The sequence below is a fragment of the Oncorhynchus clarkii genome, chromosome 7 (genome assembly GCF_045791955.1).
Source record: "Oncorhynchus clarkii lewisi isolate Uvic-CL-2024 chromosome 7, UVic_Ocla_1.0, whole genome shotgun sequence".
Taxonomy (NCBI): Eukaryota; Metazoa; Chordata; class Actinopteri; order Salmoniformes; family Salmonidae; genus Oncorhynchus; species Oncorhynchus clarkii.
The window spans coordinates 42,056,047-42,079,873 of record NC_092153.1 but is presented as its reverse complement, the minus strand read 5'-3'; the positions used below and the strand labels follow the sequence as shown (position 1 = coordinate 42,079,873).

The 23,827-nt window shown below is 45.4% G+C and overlaps 1 protein-coding gene across 1 annotated transcript in view; it reads right to left on the bottom strand.

Moving 5' to 3' along the window:
- The window catches only part of LOC139413332 (ras association domain-containing protein 5-like), a 63,843-nt gene extending 46,906 nt beyond the window's left edge, over positions 1-16,937 (bottom strand). The window contains exon 1 of the mRNA XM_071160560.1: positions 16,079-16,937. Coding sequence (XP_071016661.1) covers positions 16,079-16,937 — 859 coding nt within the window. The remainder of the gene's footprint in view (positions 1-16,078) is intronic.
- Positions 16,938-23,827: the final 6,890 nt, after the last annotated feature.

Here is a 23,827-nt window from a genome sequence, read left to right as displayed (position 1 = left end):
CACCCTGGCTCAACCCTAACCCTAACCCTAGCTCCATGTCCACCCTGGCTCAACCCTAACCCTAGCTCCATGTCCACCCTGGCTCAACCCTAACCCTAGCTCCATGTCCACCCTGGCTCAACCCTAACCCTAACCCTAGCTCCATGTCCACCCTGGCTCAACCCTAACCCTAACCCTAGCTCCATGTCCACCCTGGCTCAACCCTAACCCTAACCCTAGCTCCATGTCCACCCTGGCTCAACCCTAACCCTAACCCTAGCTCCATGTCCACCCTGGCTAAACCCTAACCCTAACCCTAGCTCCATGTCCACCCTGGCTCAACCCTAACCCTAACTCCATGTCCACCCTGGCTCAACCCTAACCCTAGCTCCATGTCCACCCTGGCTCAACCCTAACCCTAACCCTAGCTCCATGTCCACCCTGGCTCAACCCTAACCCTAACCCTAGCTCCATGTCCACCCTGGCTCAACCCTAACCCTAACCCTAGCTCCATGTCCACCCTGGCTCAACCCTAACCCTAACCCTAGCTCCATGTCCACCCTGGCTCAACCCTAACCCTAACCCTAGCTCCATGTCCACCCTGGCTCAACCCTAACCCTAGCTCCATGTCCACCCTGGCTCAACCCTAACCCTAGCTCCATGTCCACCCTGGCTCAACCCTAACCCTAGCTCCATGTCCACCCTGGCTCAACCCTAACCCTAACCCTAGCTCCATGTCCACCCTGGCTCAACCCTAACCCTAACACTAGCTCCATGTCCACCCTGGCTCAACCCTAACCCTTACCCTAGCTCCATGTCCACCCTGGCTCAACCCTAACCCTTACCCTAGCTCCATGTCCACCCTGGCTCAACCCTAACCCTAGCTCCATGTCCATCCTGGCTCAACCCTAACCCTAGCTCCATGTCCATCCTGGCTCAACCCTAACCCTAATCCTAGCTCCATGTCCACCCTGGCTCAACCCTAACCCTAACTCCATGTCCACCCTGGCTCAACCCTAACCCTAACCCTAGCTCCATGTCCACCCTGGCTCAACCCTAACCCTAACTCCATGTCCACCCTGGCTCAACCCTAACCCTAGCTCCATGTCCACCCTGGCTCAACCCTAACCCTAACCCTAGCTCCATGTCCACACCCTGGCTCAACCCTAACCCTAACACTGGCCATAACCCTAACCCTAGCTCCATGTCCACCCTGGCTCAACCCTAACCCTAACCCTAGCTCCATGTCCACACCCTGGCACAACCCTAACCCTAACACTGGCCATAACCCTAACACTAGCTCCATGTACACACCCTGGCTCAACCCTAACCCTAACACTGGTCATAACCCTAACACTAGCTCCATGTCCACACCCTGGCTCAACCCTAACCCTAACACTCACCATAATCCTAACACTAGCTCCATGTCCACACCCTGGCTCAACCCTAACCCTGGCCATAACCCTAACACTAGCCATAACCCTAACACTGGCCATAACCCTAACACTGGCCATAACCCTAACACTAGCCATAACCCTAACACTGGCCATAACCCTAACACTAGCCATAACCCTAACACTAGCTCCATGTCCACCCTGGCTCAACCCTAACACTAGCGATAACCCTAACCCTAGCTCCATGTCCACACCCTGGCCCAACCCCAACCCTAACACTAGCCATAACCCTAACACTAGCTCCATGTCCACACCCTGGCTCAACCCTAACCCTAACACTGGCCATAACCCTAACACTAGCCATAACCCTAAGACTAGCCATAACCCTAACACTAGCTCCATGTCCACCCTGGCTCAACCCTAACACTAGCCATAACCCTAACCCTAGCTCCATGTCCACACCCTGGCTCAACCCTAACCCTAGCCATAACCCTAACACTAGCCATAACCCTAACACTAGCCATAACCCTAACACTGGCCATAACCCTAACCCTAGCTCCATGTCCACACCCTGGCTCAACCCTAACCCTAACACTAGCCATAACCCTAACACTAGCTCCATGTCCACACCCTGGCTCAACCCTAACACTAGCCATAACCCTAACACTAGCTCCATGTCCACACCCTGGCCCAACCCTAACACTAGCCATAACCATAACCCTAACACTAGCCATAACCCGAACACTAGCCATAACCCTAACACTAGCCATAACCCTAACACTAGCCATAACCCTAACACTAGCCATAACCCTAACACTAGCTCCATGTCCACACCCTGGCTCAACCCTAACACTAGCCATAACCCTAACACTAGCTCCATGTCTACCCTGGCTCAACCCTAACCCTAACACTGGCCATAACCCTAACCCTAGCTCCATGTCCACACCCTGGCTCAACCCTAACACTAGCCACAACCCTAACCCTAGCTCCATGTCCACACCCTGGCTCAACCCTAACACTAGCCATAACCCTAACACTAGCTCCATGTCTACCCTGGCTCAACCCTAACCCTAACACTGGCCATAACCCTAACACTAGCTCCATGTCCACCCTGGCTCAACCCTAACCATGCATGCCATACACACATTTTATGGGGCTCCCGAGTGGTGCAGCGGTCTAAAGCACTGCATCTCAGTGCTAGAGGCGTCACTACAGACCCTGGTTCGATCCTGGGCTGTATCACAACCGGCCGTGATCGGGAGTCCCATAGGGTGGCGCACAATTGGCACACTGTCGTCTGGGTTAGGGGAGGGTTTGGCCGGGGTAGGCCGTCATTGTAAAATAAGAATCTGTTCTTAACTGACTGGCCTAGTTAAATAATGGCTAAATAAAACTTTTTTTTTTTTAAATCATGAAGGGGTGAATTGAAAGCTCAGAGGCAGCAACTTCTCTATGACGGACACATACAACCAACCTTCACACACTTTAAAAATGTCTTCCTGCTTGGCTGGCCCAATGTTAAACTCTCTGCTCAGATGAGATTAGCGTGGTCAGGAGGGGTTATGTTAGACATTCGTAGCTATGCTGGTGGCAGTGGTATGTTAGTACAGGAAGCTAAGAGATATTAACACACTCTACTTCCTCTGCTGGAGTCCATGGAGCTTTGAGAAAGAAACACCCAGTCATACTACTATGGCTGCTGCTGAGGACAAGGCCGGCACTGTGTAGGAGATGGGGGAGGGCATAGGGTTTAGGGTAGGGAGCATAGGAAAGGGACACGGTATATGAAGGGTAGGGGAGGACAGAGGTTATATTGTAGGGAGGGCATAGGAAGGGAATATGTAGAGTATAGAAGGTGATTTATCTCCATAAGCTAGGTACCAACGGAGAGAGCTTTGTAAGGCCTAATGCAACAGTGACACACATCGCTACAGGCCAAAATAAACAGGCTCACTGCACGAGAAGGGCGGTTGATCTCCTATTTTCTCTGCTTTCAGTGTTCGTTCTGTATTTGACTAATTCATGGTTGTTTCTGCTCAAATGTCCCCTGCTTGTCAACCTGCATGCTGTGTTATCAGTGGCAGTGTCACTCCACATCTTTTCCTGTGGGAGCAGTGACCAGAGTCCGACCCCACACCTGCCTGCCTGCCTCCCTGGAGAGATAGAGAACAGGAGAGAGAGATAGAGAACAGGAGAGAGAGAGAGAGAGAGAGAGAGAAAGAGAGAGAGAGAACAGGAGAGAAAGCAGAGAGAGAGAGAGAGAACAGGAGAGAAAGCAGAGAGAGAGAGAGAACAGGAGAGAAAGCAGAGAGAAGATAGAAGAAGAAGAATGCAAAAACCTAAGAAATAAATTGAGAAACCTATCCACAGAGACAAAGAAAACCTGAGCCTACGCCTTCACTATGGTGAAACACTAAAACAGCATAAAAATACACTAAAGAAAAAGAAGGAACAGCACGTCAGAAACCAGCTCAATGTAATTGAAGATTCCGTAGAATCTAACCACTTCTGGGAAAATTTGAGCTTATTTAACAAACAACAACATGAAGAGACATTAATCCAAATCCACTTCTCCAATCTTTTTGGCCCTATAACAAAGAACAAACAGCAAAAACATATGCATGATCAATTACAAATCTTAGAATCAGCTTTTAAAGACTACCGGATCCCACTGGATTATCCAATTACATTGGTTAAACTACAGAACAAACTACAAACCCCTCCAACCCAAAAAGGCCTGTGGTTTTGATGGTAATCCTAAATTAAATTATAAAATATCCAGACCGCAAATTGGTTACACTTAAACTCTTTAACATCATCCTCAGCTGTGGCATTTTCCCAATATTTGGAACCATGGACTAATGACCCCAATTCACAAAAAAAGGAGACAAATTCGACCCCAATAACTACAGTGGGGTATGACTCAACAGCAACCTTGGGAAAATCCCCGGCATTACCATAAACAACTTCTACACCACAGTGAAAATAATGTTCTGAGGCAAATAACAAAATTGTCTTTTTACCAAATGACCATACGACAGACCACGTATTCACCCTGTACAACCTAACTGACAAATTGACAAAGTCTTCTCATGCTTGGTTGATTTAAAAAAATACTTTTGACTCAATTTTGCACAAGGGTCCGTTATAGAAATTGGTGGAAAACAGTATCAATAAATCCCAAATAGTTACATAATTAATAGCAAAAACTTCACTTCATTTTAACGGACCTAGAAAGTTAGAACCAAGCCCCCCTTCTCGTCCACTGTACATAGAACCCCCCTGACGTCCACACCCTATATTACATGGTCCAGTTTGAGCGGACATTTTGGCACCAGCCACAGCAGCACAGCTCTGGGGTCAGCACAGCTCTGGGGTCAGCACAGCTCTGGGGTCAGTACACCCCGCCCCCTGCATCTCATATTTCCTGATCTTCCCCACTGCCCTTTTTTGCCGGCCCCAACAGGTAATTTAGTAGGCAGCCCCTTCACCTGTTGGCTATGTTACACCAAGGCCCTCCAATGCACAGGTCATGTCTTAAGTGTAAAACTAAGAATGATTCAATAATCCATGCTTTCTGGGGAATTCTATAAAGTCCAAAAGTTATGGGCGGAGCTAGAAAGTTGGCTGTCAGAAGTATTACAATGTAAAATTACTTTTAATTCGTCTGTCCAAATATTTCAAGACATTGGAGGTGTAGCGAAATACCCGATGGGATGGACTAGTCTCTTCTCATCCCTCATCTTGAATAAAACGTATATAAAACATTGGGAAATCAATCAATCAATCCGCCATCATTAACACAATAGAAAAATCGAATGATTTAAATATTGAAACAGCATGGGCGACCGAGATAAACACATTGGTACAATCTAAGGCAAACAATAATGCAGGCCCTAGGGATGGAGATGTGAGCATGCAGGTCTGGGCAGAAGAGATGTCGTCGTTGTTTGTGCGTCTGTAAGTTGTTGTTCCTATGTGTATGTTTGTATTTGATGTTAATAAATAAATAAATAAAGCCATCTTCGGGGACTTTGAAAGAGGGGTCTCAAAGGAGCATAGGGGTTTTAAAGTGTGTGTGTGTGTGTGTGTGTGTGTGTGTGTCGTCTTTACTGTTAAGGCAAGGCTGCAAGTTCTCCCAACAAAATATAATCTAGCACTCTGGTACCCTGCAAACCATGACCCATTTTGTATTCTACATGAGTGAAACGTCATGGATTATGAATGGCTGCTGTTCATACAAGGATTTGTACATTGTTGGACATTACCACCTAATCGACCTGATAGCAAACGAGGTGAGACGAGTAGTCTCACCAACAGCACACGTGAAGAAACATTCTTGTGTAAGGGGAAGCTGGTTTGATGTGGTTGATGATGTGTTTTCCTGTGGGCCAAACACGCCAGATATTGTTGTTGTGGGGGGAGGCGCTCCTTTTGGAAGGGGGCTTCTCATTGGACGGCTACATGGAGAAGGCGTTTACCGACAAGCTGCTTAAAATACCAGCCACTCGTGGCACGCTTGGACAGCCTCGGGTGTAGGCGCAAGCTGGTGGCGCTGATATTTGGCAGTCTCGGCAACGTACACAGATTTGCAGATTGCGGGCCTGACAAAAACTAGGGCAAATCAGTTGGCTAGGTACGGCTCTGTTTCAGCTGTCGTGGGCAGCCTAGCCGTTTTGAGAAGGAGGTGCCTTTGAAATGTTTGGATAGTTATTTTTGTAAATTTGATTGGTGGATTCAAATAAAGCATTTCAAATGTTTGTGTGTGTGTCTCAGTCACCAGAATTTCTCGTATCATGGAATAATGGTGTTGCATCCCTCCAATAGAGTTCCAGACACTGTAAAATCTATACCCAGGTGCATTGAAGCTGTTCTGGCTCGTGGTGGTCCAACGTCCTATTAACACAATTTATGTTGGTGTTTCCTTTATTTTTTATGTTACAGTGACTTCAGAAAAGTATTCACCCCCATGGACTTTTTCCACATTTTTTTTTTGTTACAACCTGAATTTAAAATGGATTAAACAGTTTTTTTTTAGAGCCCCCCCCCCACACACACAATACCCCAAAATGTCAAAATTCAATAATGTTTTAGATATTTTTTACAAATTAATTAAAGATGAAAAGCAGACATGTTTTGAGTCAATAAGTACTTAACCCCTTTCCTATGGCAAGCCTACATAAGTTCAGGAGTAAAACGTTGATTAACAAGTCACGTAGTAAGTTGAATGGACTGCAATAATAGTGTTTAACATGATTTTTGTATGACTACCTCATCCTTGTACCCCATACATACGATAATCTGTAAGGTCCCTCAGCCGAGCAGTGAACTTCAAACACAGAACCAACCACAAAGACCAGGGAGGTTTTCCAAAGCCTCGCAAAGAAGGGCACCTATAGTATTGGTAGATGGGTAAAAAAAAAAAAGATACAGGGGTCCTTTTCTAACTCAGTTTCCAGAAAAGAAGGAAACCATATATGGATTTCACCATGAGACAAATGGTGATTTTAAAACAGTTAGAGAGTTTAATGGTTGAATGGTTAAATCAATTATTGATTTCATTCTTAATGCATTCACGCAAAATCAGTTGTGTTGTGACAGCGTAGGGGTGGTATACAGAAGATGGCGCTATTTGGTAAAAGACCATGTCCATATTATGACAAGAACAGCTCAAATAAGCAAAGAGAAACAATAGTCCATCATTACTTTAAGACAAGAACGTCAGTCAATGTGGAAAATGTAGAGAACTTTGAATGTTTCTTCAAGTGCAGTCACAAAAACCATCAAGTGCTATGATGAAACTGGCTCTCATGAGGACCGCCACTGGAAAGGAAGACCTAGAGTTCTCTCTGTAGCAGAGGATAAGTTCATTATAGTTAACTGCACCTCAGATTGCAGCCCAAATACATCTTTAGAGTTCAAGCAACTGTCCAGAGGAGACTGCATGAATCAGGCCTTCATGGTCGAATTGCTGCAAAGAAACCACTACTAAAGGACACCAATAAGAAGAAGAGACTTGCTTGGGCCAAGAAACACGAGCAATGGACATTAGACCGGTGGAAATCTGTCCTTTGGTCTGATGAGTCCAAATTATAGATTTTTGGTTTCAACCGCCATGTCTTTGTGAGACGCAGAGTAGGTGAAAGGATGATCTCCGCATGTGTGGTTCCCACTGTGAAGCACGGAGGAGGTGTGATGGTATGGGGGTGCTTTGCTGGTGACACTGTCTGTGATTTATTAAGAATTCAAGGCACACTTAACCAGCATAGCTACCACAGCGATACGCCATCCCATCTGGTTTGCTCTTAGTGGGACTATCATTTGTTTTTCAACAGGACAATAACCCAAAACACCTCCAGGCTGTGTAAGGGCTATTTTACTGGGAAGGAGAGTGATGGAGTGCTGCATCAGATGACCTGGCCTCCACTATCACCCGACCTTAACCCAATTGAGATGGTTAGGGATCAGTTGGACCGCAGAGTGAAGGAAAAGCAGCCAACAAGTGCTCAGCACATGTGGGAACTCAAGACTGTCGGAAAAACATTCCTCATGAAGCTGGTTGAGAAAATACAGGTGTGCAAAGCTGTCTTCAAGGCAAAGAGTGGCTACTTTGAAGAATCCAAAATATAAACTATATGTTGATTTGTTTAAGACTTTTTTGGTTAATACATGATTCCATATGTGTTATTTCATAGTTTTGATGTCTTCGCTACTATTCTACAATGTAGAAAATAGTCAAATTACAGAAAAACCCTGGAATGAAGGAGTAGGTGTGTCCAAACTTTTGACTGGTACTGTATGCGTAGTTCTACGACAGCCACCTCAGAAACATTCAATTAAAAGTTAATCTGACGTCTGACTGCTCTCCCAGTCTTAATCGCCCGGCAGGAGCTGCCTCATCTGGGATTAACAACCCACTGCAGTCACTATAACATAACAGAGAGAGGGAGCAAAGAGATATACAGACAGAGAGAAAACGGGGTAGAGGAAGACTAGAGGAAGTGGAGAGAGAAAATGGAGGTGGAGAGGAAAAGAGAAGGAAATAGGAAGAGGAAAAGGGGGAAGAGCGAAAGGAAAGCCAGTGAGGATAGAGGGGGAGAGGAGTGATCCTAAACTAGCCAGATTAGTGTCTGAGAGACAGACATAAGGAGATGTTTAACGTCTGTCATAGGTCTTATAGGTCTCTGTCTGTCACCAGCCTTTTAGACTGGATGTCTGCTCTAAGTATTATAGTTGTCTGTCTGTCTGCCATGGATAACAGAAATAATCTTCTTCGCCACTTCCTGTTGAACTCGGAACGAGGGAGAGCTCAGTTTGTTTTTTTGGGAAGTTTTGAAAATTCTATTGAAAAATATTGGTTACTAGCTAGCTACCCTTGTTGTTGTTTTCAATCTTCCTTGTGATCTGCCCTGTCTGGGACCGCGAGGAGTAACAGTGTAACCTAGGTTACCTATGTAGAATCTTCACGAGACCTGGACGGAGTCTGAGGACAAAGTGAGCCAAATGACTGAGAAACTGAAGATGGATCACAGGAAGATTGAGGTGGAGTGCACACACAGGACTGGAAAACCCACCACCGGCCCAGGTGACAGGCCCAGGACGATAGTAGTCAAGTATAAGGTTCACAAAATCAATAACTTGCAAACATCAGATAACATTCATATATTAGCCATTTCTGAGACTCACATAATTTATTTGATGATACAGCAGTACAGTGCCTTGCAAAAGTATTCATCCCCCTTGGCATTTTTCCTATTTTGTTGTATTATAACCTGTAATTTAAATGGATTTTTATTTGGATTTCATGTAATGGACATACACAAAATAGTCCAAATTGGTGAAGTGAAATTAGAAAAATAACTTGTTTCAAAACATTCCGCAAAAATAAACTAAAATGGAAAAGATTTGCGTACATATGTATTCACCCCCCTTTCTATGAAGCCCCAAAATAAGATCTGGTGCAACCAATTACCTTCAGAAGTCACATAATTAGTTAGATTACACACTGGTGGACTTTAAGTGTCACATGATCTCAGTATATATATATATACACCTGTTCTGAAAGGCCCCAGAGTCTGCAACACCACTAAGCAAGGGGCACCACCAAGCAAGCCGCACCATGAAGATCAAGGAGCTCTCCAAACAGGTCAGGGACAAAGTTGTGGAGAAGTACAGATCGGGGTTGGGTTATAAAAAAAGACCTGAAACTTTGAATATCCTGCGGAGCACCATTAAATCCATTTAAAAAAAATGGAATATGGCACCTGCCAAGAGAGGGCACCAAAACTCACAGACCAGGCAAGGTTGGCATTAATTACAGAGGCAACAAAGAGACCAAAGATAACCCTGAAGGAGCTGCAAAGCTCCACAGCGGAGATTGGAGTATCTGTCCATAGGACCACTTTAAAGCCCAGCTCTGTGGAGTGTACGGCTTACAGAAGAGTGGCCAGAAAAAAAGCCATTAATTAAAGAAAAAATAAGCAAACATGTTTGGTGTTCGCCAAAAGGCATGTGGGAGACTCCCCAAACATATAGAAGGTACACTGGTCAGATGAGACTAAAATTGAGCTTTTTGGATATCAAGGAATATGCTATGTCTGGCACAAACCCAACACCTCTCATCATCCCCCAAGAACACCATCCCCAAAGTGAAGCATGGTGGTGGCAGAATCATGCTGTGGGGATGTTTTTCATTGGCTGGGACTGGGAAACTGGTCAGAATTGAAGGAATGATGGATGGTGCTAAATACAGGGATATTCTAGACGGAAACCTGTTTCAGTCTTCCAGAGATTTGAGACTGGGACGGAGGTTCACCTTCCAGCAGGACAATGACATACTGCTATGCATACTGCTAAAGCAACACTTGAGTGGTTTAAGAGGAAACATGTAAATGTCTTGGAATGGCCTAGTCAAAGCACAGACCTCAATCCAATTGAGAATCTGTCGTATGACTTAAAGATTGCTGTACACCAGCGGAACCCATCCAACTTTAAGGAGCTGGAGCAGTTCTGCCTTGAAGAATGGGCAAAAATCCCAGTGGCTAGATGTGTCAAGCTTATAGAGACATACCCCAAGAGACATGCAAGTATAATTGCTGCAAAATGTGGCCCTACAAAGTATTGACTTGGGGTGGTGAATAGTTATGCATGCTCAAATTATTTTTTTTTAAACGTATTTCTTGTTTGTTTCACAATAAAAAACATATTTTGCATCTTCAAAGTAAGTAAGCATGTTGTGTAAATCAAATTATGCAACCCCCCCAAAAATATATATTTTAATTCCAGGTTGTAAGGCAACAAAATAGGAAAAATGCCATGGGGTCTGAATACTTTCGCATGCCACTGTAGCTATACAAGGATATAACATATATAGAAAACACTTTCTACAAATCAAAAGTAATCCGACGATGGGTAGTTCGTGAGCGCCAACCAAAGATAACTAAAGACAAGATGAGTTTGGTCTGTTTGCATGTTGAAGGGGTCTGTCGTCCACAATCATTCACTACTAGAAAGATGAGTGAACCATTCCTTCATTTCATTTTGTTATAACATCTTTAGTCTAACAGACATTTACGTGACACCCAGAATACATTGTATTATGTCAACAAACATGGCGCCACACATAGCTGGCAAATAGCTTAGCATTAGCTCATCATAATCAGTACAACCTTCAAAAAAGTATTTTACACACATCATAGGTGTCCATTGCAATCTATTCAATAATTGGAATGCATGATTTGCCACCAGTACTTGAAAACATGTGAATAAAACAGTAAACACATTATGCAGAAAATAAGGAACGTACAAATAATAATTTTTGACAAAGTAAGGAAAACAACAATGAAGGCAATGCGAGCGCTAACCAAAAAATGTGCCAGGGGGAAAAGGTTTGTGCAAGACTGTGCAAATGTCTGCGTACTTGATCTGCGGAAACACTGGGAAGTGCTTGGACTCCCATCAAAGAGAGACGTTTGTCCAGCTCAGTAAAGCCTCAAACAAATTGGCAACAGTGAAATGGGCTCCTTCTCTGTGAATTAATGAGGTGAAACACACCACAATTCCAACTGTTAGAAAATACAACTTGTTGGAAAATAATGAACAGTTGTGTTGCGTAACAATCACATTTTGGAACAGTGAGTGCATTCTGACATCACCTGCTTAAAACAACTCACACTGGGGCGACCGTTAGAAATATTTGGAACACTAGTGAAAAGGTTAAATGGAAGCTTCTCTAATTTCAAACATGTAAAGTGTGGTGTACTGCAGGGCAGCTCTCGAGGCCCTCATCTTTTTTCTATTTTTATCAATGACTTGCCACTGACATTAATCAAAGCGTGTGTGTCCATGTATGCTGATTATTCAACCATATACGCATCAGCAACCACAGCTAATGAAGTCACTAAAACCCTTGGCAAAAAGTTGCAGTCTGTTTTGGAATGGGTGGCTAGTAATAAACTGGTCCTGAACATCACTAAAACTAAGAGCATTGTATTTGGTACAAATCATTCCCTAATTCAAGACCTCAGCTGAATCTAGTCATGAATGGTGTGGCTTTTGAACAAGTTCAGGAGAATAAATTACTTGGCGTTACCTTATACCATAAGTCTGTTGGAACACAGAACTATGGATGAGAATTATGCTGCAGGCCATATGATTCCCAGGAAGTGCTCTTCCAAGAGGAGTAAACAGAGGGTTATTTCTATAGGCTATACATTTAACAATACCAACAAAGACGGAACACTTGAGATAAATTACAGAGTGAGAAAAGAGAGAACAATGGTTGTTTATCGGTATGAAAGTCTCGGCCACAGTTCCCTGTTATTAGCTGTGTGTGTGTGTGTGTGTGTGTGTGTGTGTGTGTGTGTGTGTGTGTGTGTGTGTGTGTGTGTGTGTGTGTTTTAAAACTACACTGACCTAAAGACCCAGCCATAATCTTTTTTTTAGCTTGAGGGGCCAAGTTCATTACCACTACAAATACCCCCAAACACGCCATTCAACCCTTGTTCCCTAGCCAATAACTCCTCCCTCTCCATTGTTCCTGTCCATTGATAATGCATTTTGTGTGGCTTCAGTTAAAGACCAAGGATGGTTAAAGTAAGAAACTGTACACACACACACACACACACACACACACACGATTAATATATAAAGAGGGATTAGTGTGTCTATCCCAAACTGCTCTATGAGATTATAACCTGCATGTTATGGAGATTATAAACAACTGCACTATATGGATCTAGAATAAAGCACTGTCAACAACTCCACACATAACACTCAAGAGTTGCTAGAGTGTTGATCAGTAGCTATAGCGTGTCTCTGGTCTCGCTCCAGTGAGCTCCTGCTGATAGCACATTAAATCAGAGAGCACTGCAGTACTGGGCTCTCTCTCTCTCTCTCCCCTTCTCCTTTCTCATTCCTCTATCCCTCATCCACTCTTTTACTCTCCCTCCCTCCTCCCTCCCTCTCTCTCTCTATTCTTTTCTCCCCCTCTCCTCCCTACCTCCCTCCCATTTTGTCCTCGACTCTAACGATCCTTTCTCGCCCTCGCCCTGTTCCCTCGCTCTCTCCCCTTTATTTCCTTTCTCCTCATCAACACTTCTCCTTTCTTCCTCTAGATCTTTTCACTCTGCTCCGCTCTTCCCTCTTTCCAGTCTTCATCCCATCCAATTCATCTTCTCGCTCGCTCGTGCTACCCCCCCCCCCCCCCACCCCCCCTCTTCCCTCATTTATAGCGAAGTCCTCTGCAGTCACAGCTTCCCCATGACAGAGTGCTGCTGACACACTGCCAGCTCAGCACGCACACACACCACAGAAAGTGCCAGGTCAAACATGCTTGCTTGGTCTAACCCTCTGCAGCCCAGAGCAGTGCAGGTGTGTGTTATATCATTCTAATCGATGACCTGCTCTCTCCTCTATGCACCAGGTAGGACAACCCAACTATGTCATCGGAGCATGCTGACATAGCACATACATAGGGCCTACTTAGGGCCTTCATAGGACAGAGAACGAGTGGAGGAGGTCATGGAAGAGTCAGTGGCGGATTGTTGTTGCACTGTGGATCTAGAGCAGAAAGTAGTGTGTGAGGTTGTGTGTGTGTGAGAGAACAATTGTGATAGAGTAGCCTACAGTAAGACTAAATGTAGGGCAGATGACACCTGAGCCATGTCTGTTTACCCCTCTTGTTAAAACACACACACACTATGAAGGCATGGGCCCCAGGTGGTGAGGGTAGGTAACAACATCTCCACCCCGCTGATCCTCAACACTGGGGCCCCACAAAGGTGCATTCTGAGCCCTCTCCTGTACTCCCTGTTCACCCACGACTGCGTGGCCATGCCCGCCTCCAACTCAATCATTAAGTTTGCAGACGACACTACAGTGGTAGGCTTGATTAACAACAATGACGAGATGGCCTACATGGAGGAGGTGAGGGCCCTCGGAGTGTGGTGTCAGGAAAATAACCTCACAATCATCGTCAAAAAAACAAAGGAGATGATCGTGGACTTCAGGAAACAGCAGAGGGAGCACCCCCCTATCCACATTGACGGGACAGTAGTGGAGAGGGTAGTAAGTTAAGTTCCTTGGCGTACACATCACGGACAAACTGAATTGGTCCACCCACACAGACAGAGTGGTGAAGAAGGCGCAGCAGCGCCTCTTCAACCTCAGGAGGCTGAAGAAATGCAGCTTGTCACCAAAAGCACTCAAACTTTTACAGATGCACAATCTAGAGCATCCTGTCGGGCTGTATCACCGTCTGGTACGGCAACTGCTCCACCCACAACCGTAAGGCTCTCCAGAGGGTAGTGAGGTCTGCACAACGTATCACCGGGGCAAACTACCTGCCCTCCAGGACACCTACACCACCCGATGTCACAGGAAGGCCATAAAGATCATCAAGGGCAACAACCAGCCACTGCCTGTTCACCCCGCTATCATCCAGAAGGCGAGGTCAGTACAGGTGCATCGAAGCTGGGACCGAGAGACTGAAAAACAGCTTCTATCTCAAGGCCATCAGACTGTTAAACAGCCACCACTAACATTGAGTGGCTGCTGCCAACATACTGACTCAACTCCAGCCACTTTAATAATGGATAATTTGTGGTAAAAAATGTATCACTAGCCACTTTAAACAATGCCACTTAATGTAATGTTTACATACCCTACATTACTCATCTCATATGTATATACTGTACTCAATACCATCTACTGCGTCTTGCCTATGCTGTTCTGTACCATCACTCATTCATATATCTTTATGTACATATTCTTCATCCCTTTACACTTGTGTGTCTAAGGTAGTTGTTGTGAAATTGTTAGGTTAGACTACCCGTTGGGTTACTACTGCATTGTCGGAACTAGAAGCACAAGCATTTCGCTACACTCGCATTAACATCTGCTAACCATGTGTACGTGACAAATCAAATGTGGGCACACACATGCCATCCCCTACCCTCCAGAGCAGTCACACGTCCAGATACAGATGTGACAATGGCAGATGTCCTACAGTAACAGTACTGGACACGTTCACTGCAGTAGGCCATGATTATTACGCACACACATACGAAACACTGTTAACTCCCTAAACGAACTTTGTCCGCTCCCATCATGTCTCTCTCTCTCTCTCTCTACATCTCTCTCACTTGATTGGGCTTTAATGGCATGGGGAAAATATGTTGACGTCGCCAAACCAAGCGAAATAGATAATAAACAATCCAAAAGCTGTGCTTGCAACTCTGGCTGTGACACAGAGGCGAGGGAGGCTGGAGGAGGAGAGGGGGACAGGGAGATGAGGCTGGGAGGACAAGATAATGAGGTTTCCATAGGAGGCTGCTGGCTGCAGCTCTGAATGCTTGGCAGAGTCACACTAACACGCTCTCTCATACACACACACACACACACACACACACACAATTTCTCTCACTCTCACTCTCTACATATGTAGATGCTCTACAGACTCTCAATAACATTTCAACTATTTACTATCCCTGTCCCTAGCCCTTATCCTAAACTTAACCCTTTTCCTAATCCGAACCTTAAAGCAAGCAGTTGTTTATCAACATGTAGCCTAGTTTGTTGATAGTATGACCATCTGTAGAGCATCTACAGATGGGCTATCCAGACTATCCAAATAAAGTGTGACCAATTGCTATTCTAGTCCTGGCCTGACAATGCCCTTCACATTAATCTGGTCACAACAAGAGCCAGCTGCCTCCACCTTGGAATGAGGTCGATATCCAAGCCTCAACGCCAAACCATGACGTCACAGCACACCCGTCAAAGCAATTATGCTATACGTAACAGAAAAGCAAATCAACCACAAACCATCTCTATCATCTTTCAATATATAAATGTAAACATTGTTTTAAAACAATTTAAATATAATACATAGAAATGTTGTGGGACAATAGTAGATGAAGAATCAATATTTTTTAGATTGAGTATTTATTGGGTCATTATGTCAGTATACTATGTATGTTTGTAATAGTGTGTTATATGTGAAAATGTGTTTGTATTATAAATTGTATTTTAATTTTTAAGGACTCTTGGAAGATTAGTCAAAATGGGGACTAAAAGAGATCCAAATCAAATCATAATCAAATTATCTGGTAGTAAAGCAACAGATGGCAAATCTTCCTCTGGCAGAAGTGGGAATTTATTTGTATTCTACTGTCATAGCCTAGAGGCTAGCCTACCCTACTTACTTTTACACTTGAGCGCCTGCTGAACACTGATCCGCTGGTTACAGACGTCGCACCAGTCCCGAGTCACGGTTCTGGTCCCAAACGTGTGGCCCTCTCCTGTCTCCGACCGCACGCGCGCGTCCTCCTGCTCCTGGGAGCCAAATATTGACCAGACCTCTCTTCGGTGGGATTCTGTGCGCGCGAGTTTAACGACCCCGGTCCTTCCCTGTGTCAACCGCTCCAGTGGTGGTCCCCCGATGTCCCCTTTGGTCACCAGCCTGGTGGTCTGACCATTGGGGCTGTGGGATGCGCGCCTTCTGACCGGACGGTCCGGATGTGAGTGTGCTCCCATGTGTCCGTTTGTTGGCGCGCTTGATCTGTCACACTTGACGTCTGTCATCTGTGTGTTAGCTGACGTGCTTGACATAACATTTGTAAGGATCTTCAGGGAACTCCTTCGATCACGGGTTGAGTCATTCCCGCTGCCGCTCTGTCCGCTTTGACCAGTGTCCTTCTCCCTCGCCGCTGTAGTGTCTCCACAGTCAGGGCTGCTGCTGTCGCTCTCTCTGTCTGAACTACGTGGCACCAGCACCGGCTGAGCCTCACGCCTCACCCCGGGATACCCCCCTCCTACCCCGGCTGCGGCTCCTTGTTGTCCCGGGGTCAGGGACGGGTTTAGTGGGGATGCTGAGACTGCTGATACCGCCGAAACCGAACCGCACTCCCGCGTCACCGAGCTCTTCCCGAGGATGATCTCCACGGAGGATTTCCACGGTAACGTTCTTTTATTCCTCCCGGCGGCCTTTAGTTTATGAAAGACTAGCTGGTGGTCGGGAGCCGGTCGATGTTGTCCTGGTCCTACCACACTCACTGAAGCCATGGCTCGGTGTATGTGAGTGCGTGTGTGCTGTGAATGTAAACTCTAAATTGAAGCACCAGCCAAGGCACGCATGCAGCTAGTGTGACGCCTACACTACGATGAATCTATAAACGTTTAAATGCCACCGGCTAGAGAGGCACGAGCACTCTTAAAGCGGCCGCGCGCCTAATCCGTGGATTAATCGGTGATTTCTGATTTGGTGTGAGGCTAACCAGGGATTAAACTACTACTACTAACCTATTTCTAGGCCTACTGTTACAGAACTGCATGACAATGTAGCCGACCTGAGTTCGTATTTGAGTGTCTTATATTTTAAATACTTTTGTCTGTGTATTTGATTTTTTTTTAAAATACAGCCCAAAACAATTACTTTTGAGTATTTGAATTGTTATGTGTAAAAAACGAATAGTAAAATTGTATTTTCTAAGTCAAATACTTATTTCCAATAATTTACAGAATAAAAATGTCTGACTGAGCCCAAAGACAAAAAAAAACCTGAGCTTTTTCTGTTGGAATTTACCTACATTGAATTTATCAACACGGGGCTTCCCAGGCAGCGTCAGTGAGTGACATCATGTTACACTGTCATATTGAAGAGCCTGTGGGAGGTTGGTTCTAGCAATATTATAATGCAGTCTTAGGTACAATACAGAATAATGCAAACAGAAACAGAGGATAGCAAAATGTATTTTAAATTATGGTGAGGAAAATTATGAAAATCTCCATGTCACAATACATCATCCGTGTTCTGAGAAACCACGGTGCAGTGAGCTTGTCCCCACTTTCACTTTCTCATTCTGACAAGAGTATTTAGTTCATATTGTGATGAGTTCAGTGGTTTCTTGTTTGATCTGGGAAACTTCTCCCATTGTCAATTTACTCTTTTAATCGGTCATCCTCCAACACCTTGGCACTGAGTGAATTTAGGAGGTTGTACATATTCAGTACTTGCACAATGAAGTCACCGTGATGTCCTGAATATGATGGTGTGTGTTGCGATGTGTTTTTGTAGTTATTGACCTGGTCTGAATCGAGAGGGAGGCAGTGGTTGATTGTGAATTTCCCTGAATTTTCCCCATTGCTGAAATGAAACATGTTTCACATAAGACAGAAGAAAACATAGCAATTAGATGTGTCTACAGACTATGCACTGTCCATGTTCTCTCTATATACAGTGCATTCGGAAAGTATTCAGACCCCTTGACATTTTGATACCTTATTGCCTTGATGCCTTATTCTAAAATGGAGAAAAAAATATATAATCTACACACAATACCCCATAATGACAAAGCGAAAAACATGTTTTTAGAAATGTTTGCAAATGTATTAAAAATAGAAAACAGAAATACCTTATTTACATAAGTATTCAGACCCTTTGCTACGAGGATGCTACGAGGACTCGAAATTGAGCTCAGGTGCATCCTGTTTCCATTGGTCATCATTGAGATGTTTCTACAACTTGGGAGTCCACCTGTGGTAAATTCAATTGATTGGACATGATTTGGAAAGGCACACACCTGTCTATAGAAGGTCCTACAGTTGACAGTGGATGTCAGAACAAAAACCAATCCATGAGGTTAAAGGAATTGTCTGTAGAGTTCCGAGATAGGATTGTGTCAAGGCACAGATCTGGAGAAGGGTAACAAAAAGTGTCTGCAGCAATGAAGGTCCACAAGAACACAGTGGCCTCCACCATTCTTAAATGGAAGACGTTTGAAACCACCAAGACTCCCTAGAGCTGGCTGCCTGGCCAAACTGAGCAATCGGGGGAGAAGGGCCTTGGTCAGGGAGGTGACCAAGAACCCAATGGTCACTCTGACAGAGCTCCAGATTTCCTCTTTGGAGCACTCCACCAAATCAGACCTTTATGGTAGTGGCCAGATGGAAGCCATTCCTCAGTAAAAAGGCACAAGACAGCCCGATTGGAGTTTCCCAAAAGGCACCTAAAAACTCTCAGACCATGAGAAACAAGATTCTCTGATCATGACACCAATATTGAACTCTTTGGCCTGAATGCCAAGCCACACGTCTGGACGAAACCTGGCACCATCCCTACAGTGGATGGGGTGTGTCAAGGCAAGGGCTGATTAAGGTTTTACTGCTAACCGACAAAGCATTACATGGGCTTGCTCCTACCTATCTCTCTGATTTGGTCCTGCCGTACATACCTACACGTACACAAGACGCAGGACTCCTAATTGTCCTTAGAATTTCTAAGCAAACAGCTGGAGGCAGGGCTTTGTCCTATAGAGCTCCATTTTTATGGAATGGTCTGCCTACCCATGTGAGAGACGCAAACTCGGTCTCAGCCTTTAAGTCTTTACTGAAGACTCATCTCTTCAGTGGGTCATATGATTGAGTGTAGTCTGGCCCAGGAGTGGGAAGGTGAACGGAAAGGCTCTGGAGCAACGAACCACCCTTGCTGTCTCTGCCTGGCCGGTTCCCCTCTTTCCACTGGGATTCTCTGCCTCTAACCCTATTACAGGGGCTGAGTCACTGGCTTACTGGTGCTTTTTCATGCCGTCCCTAGGAGGGGTGCGTCACTTGAGTGGGTTGAGTCACTGATGTGATCTTCCTGTCTGGGTTGGCGCCCCCCCTTGGGTTGTGCCGTGGCGGAGATCTTTGTGGGCTATACTCTGCCTTGTCTCAGGATTGTAAGTTGGTGGTTGAAGATGTCCCTCTCGTGGTGTGGGGGCTGTGCTTTGGCAAAGTGGGTGGGGTTATATCCTTCCTGTTTGGCCCTGTGTCCACAGTGTCTCCTGACAGTGTCTCCTGACCCCTCCTGTCTCAGCCTCCAATATTTATGCTGCAGTAGTTTGTGTCGGGGGGCTAGGGTCAGTTTGTTATATCTGGAGTATTTCTCCTGTCTTATCCGGTGTCCTGTGTGAATTTAAGTATGCTTTCTCTAATTCTCTCTTTCTTTCTCTCTCTCGGAGGACCTGAGCCCTAGGACCATGCCTCAGGACTACCTGGCATGATGACTCCTTGCTGTCCCCAGTCCACCTGGCCGTGCTGCTGCTCCAGTTTCAACTGTTCTGCCTGTGATTATTATTATTTGACCATGCTGGTCATTTATGAACATTTGAACATCTTGGCCATGTTCTGTTATAATCTCCACCCGGCACAGGCAGAAGAGGACTGGCCACCCCTCATAGCCTGGTTCCTCTCCAGGTTTCTTCCTAGGTTTTGGCCTTTCTATGGAGTTTTTCCTAGCCACCGTGCTTCTACACCTGCATTGCTTGCTGTTTGGGGTTTTAGGCTGGGTTTCTGTACAGCACTTTGAGATATCAGCTGATGTACGAAGGGCTATATAAATACATTTGATTTGAAGCATGGTGGTGGCAGCATCATGCTGTGGGGATGACTTTCAGCAGCAGGGACTGGGAGACTAGTCAGGATCGAGGGAATGATGAACAGAGCAAAGTACAGAGAGATCTTTGATGAAAACCTGCTTCAGAGCGCTCAGGACCTCAGACTGGGGGCGAAGGTTCACCTTCCAACAGGACAACGACCCTAAGCACACAGCCAAGACAACGCTGGAGTGGCTTCGGGTCTCTGACTGTCCTTAATTGGCCCAGCCAGAGCACAGAATTAAACCAATCAAACATCTCTGGAGAGACCTGAAAATAGCTGTGCAGCAACACTCCCATCCAACCTGGCAGAGCTTGAGAGGATCTGCAGAGAAGAATGGTAGAAACTCCCCAAATACAGGTGTGCCAAGCCTGTAGCGTAATACCAAAGAAGACTTGTGGCTGTAATCGCTGCCAAAGGTGCTTTAACAAAGTACTGAGTAAAGGGTCTGAATACTTACGTAAATGTGATTTCAGTTTTTTATTTGTAAATAAATGGGCAACAATTTTTGCTCTCTCATTATGTGGTATTATGTGTAGATTGATGAGGGGGAAAAAACAATTTAATCATTTTTAGAATAAGGCTGTATCATAACAAAATGTGGCACAAGTCAAGGGGTCTGAATACTTTCCGAATGCATTGTATTTAATCCCCTCGTGCTGCATGTCTGAAGGCAGCTGACGTCACTCACTGGATGTCCTCCCTCGTGACGTAGGGCAATCACAACATACACAGATCATATGATTTCACACATCCACCGGTACATGAATGGGTCTGACATGAGACAGATGAGCATCTGTCTCTGTCCTCTTCTCTCATCACAAAGCAGAACAGAGACAGATGTCGACATTTATTATGTTCGTTTCTCACTAGGAATTCTTCAGTTTGCGTTGTTACTTTAAGATTAGAGAAGAAAGGTCGGAGACTTCCAAAGCAGCTGAGTTAGAAACATCCACCTCTTACTATAGCTCTCTCTCTCTCTCTCTCTCTCTCTCTCTCTCTCTCTCTGTCTCTCTGTCTGTCTGTCTGTCTGTCTGTCTGTCTGTCTGTCTGTCTGTCTGTCGTTGCATGGTCACAGTCCCATGGGTCTGGGTCGATCAGGCTCCAGCATGGTTGCAGAGATAACAGCTCCAGAACTGCAGGAGACAAGTAGTCACGTCTTAATGAGTGATAATACAGTTTGTCCTTCAGATGAAACAATTGAGGAGCCAACTATGTGTAATCTGGCAGGGATAGGAGGTTAGAGTTAAGGGTTAGGGTTTAGGCGCTAAAGTTAGGCGTTAGGGGTAAAGGCCACTGACCACTCAATGATGATGCGGTTGTTGCATGGAAATTCTCTCACCACTATCTCTCTCCTTCTTCAGCCGGTGCATCCTGGATACACAACAATAAAAACACATGGTTTTACACGCATATGCAGGAAGGCAGGCAGCCAATAACTTACGCATGCACATATGTATGTAAACTGACACACGCACGTACACACACACACACACACACACACACACACACACACACACACACACACGTTTTACAATACTTGTGGGGACCAATCAATTGATTCCCATTCAAAATCCTATTTTCCCTAGACTTAACTAAGGGTCTACACAGGCCCAAAAAGTTGGACCCTGGGGCTTTCTCACCCGGACCGCATAAATACATATTTTAAATATAAAAGACCCGTTCCGAACGGAACGTCAGAAAAATATATTCCTGGAAGGCTTTCCACTAGATGTTGGAACATTGGAGGCAAGTCAACGCAGCATTCAGCCACAAGAGCATTAGTGAGGTCGGGCACTGATTGTGGGCGATTAGGCCTGGCTCGCAGTCGGTGTTCCATCTCATCCAAGGTGATCGATGGGGTTGAGGTCAGGGCTGTGTGCAGGCCAGTCAAGTTCTTCCACACCGATTCTGACAAAACATTTCTTGTATAGTGCCGTGTAGCTCAGTTGGTAGAGCATAACGCTTGCAGCGCCAGGGTTGTGGGTTCGATTCCCACAGGGGACCAGTATTAAAAAGTATGCACTCACTACTGTAAGTCACTCCGGATAAGAGCATCTGCTAAAATTACTAAAATGTAAAAAATAAAAACGTAAGGACCTCGCTTTGTGCACAGTGTCATTGTCATGCTGAAGTGCCTTCCCCAAACGGTTGTCACAAAGTTGGAAGCACAGAATTGTGTCGAATGTCATTGTATACTCTAGCATTAAGATTTCCCTTCACTGGAACCAAGGGTCTGGCACCATGAAAAAAAAAAAACATCCCTCCACTAGGCATTGGGGCAGGTAGCATCCGCCAAACTCAGATTCGTCTGTCGGACCGCCAGATGGTGAAGTGTGATTCATCACTCCAGAGAACGCGTTTCCACTGCTCCAGAGTCCAATGGCAGTGAGCTTTACACCACTTCAGCCAACGCTCGGCATTGAGCATGGTGACCTTAGGCTTGTGTGGCTGCTCGGCCATGGAAACCAATTTCATGAAGCTCCAGAAGAACAGTTATTGTGCTGACGTTGCTTCCAGAGACAGTTTGGAACTTGGTAGTGAGTGTTGCAACTGAGGACAGAATAAATTTACGCGCCACGTGCTTCAGCACTCTGCGGTCCCGTTCTGTGAGCTTGTGTGGCCTACCACTTCGTGCCCGAGCCTTTTTTATGCTCCTAGATGTTTCCACTTCACAACAGCACTTACAGTTGACCGGAGCAGCACTAGCAGGGCAGACATTTGACAAACTGACTTGTTGGAAAGGTGGCATCCTATGGCAGTACCACATTGAAAGGCACTGAGCTCTTCAGTAAGGCCATTCAACAGCCAGTGTTTGTCTGTGGAGATTGCGTCGCTGTGTGCTCAATCTTATACACCTGTCAGCACTAATTTGAAGGGATGTGGTTTTATACACCTGTCAGCACTAATTTGAAGGGATGCGGGTGTCCATATACATATACACACACAAACACACGTGTATATACACTGCTCAAACTTAACACTTAAACAACACAATGTAACTCCAAGTCAATCACACTTCTGTGAAATCAAACTGTCCCCTTAGGAAGCAACACTGATTGACAATACATTTCGCATGCTGTTGTGCAAATGAAATAGACAACAGGTGGAAATTATAGGCAATTAGCAAGACCCCCCCCAATAAAGGAGTGGTTCTGCAGGTGGTGACCACAGACCACTTCTCAGTTCCTATGCTTCCTGGCTGATGTTTTGGTCACTTTTGAATGCTGGCGGTGCTTTCACTCAAGTGGTAGCATGAGACGGAGTCTACAACCCACACAAGTGGCTCAGGTAGTGCAGCTCATCCAGGATGGCACATCAATGCGAGCTGTGGCAAGAAGGTTTGCTGTGTCTGTCACAGTAGTGTCCAGAGCATGGAAGCGCTACCAGGAGACAGGCCAGTACATCAGGAGACGTGGAGGAGGCCGTAGGAGGGCAACAACCCAGCAACAGGACCGCTACCTCCACCTTGGTGCAAGGAGGAGCAGGAGGAGCACTGCCAGAGCCCTGCAAAATGACCTCCAGCAGGCCACAAATGT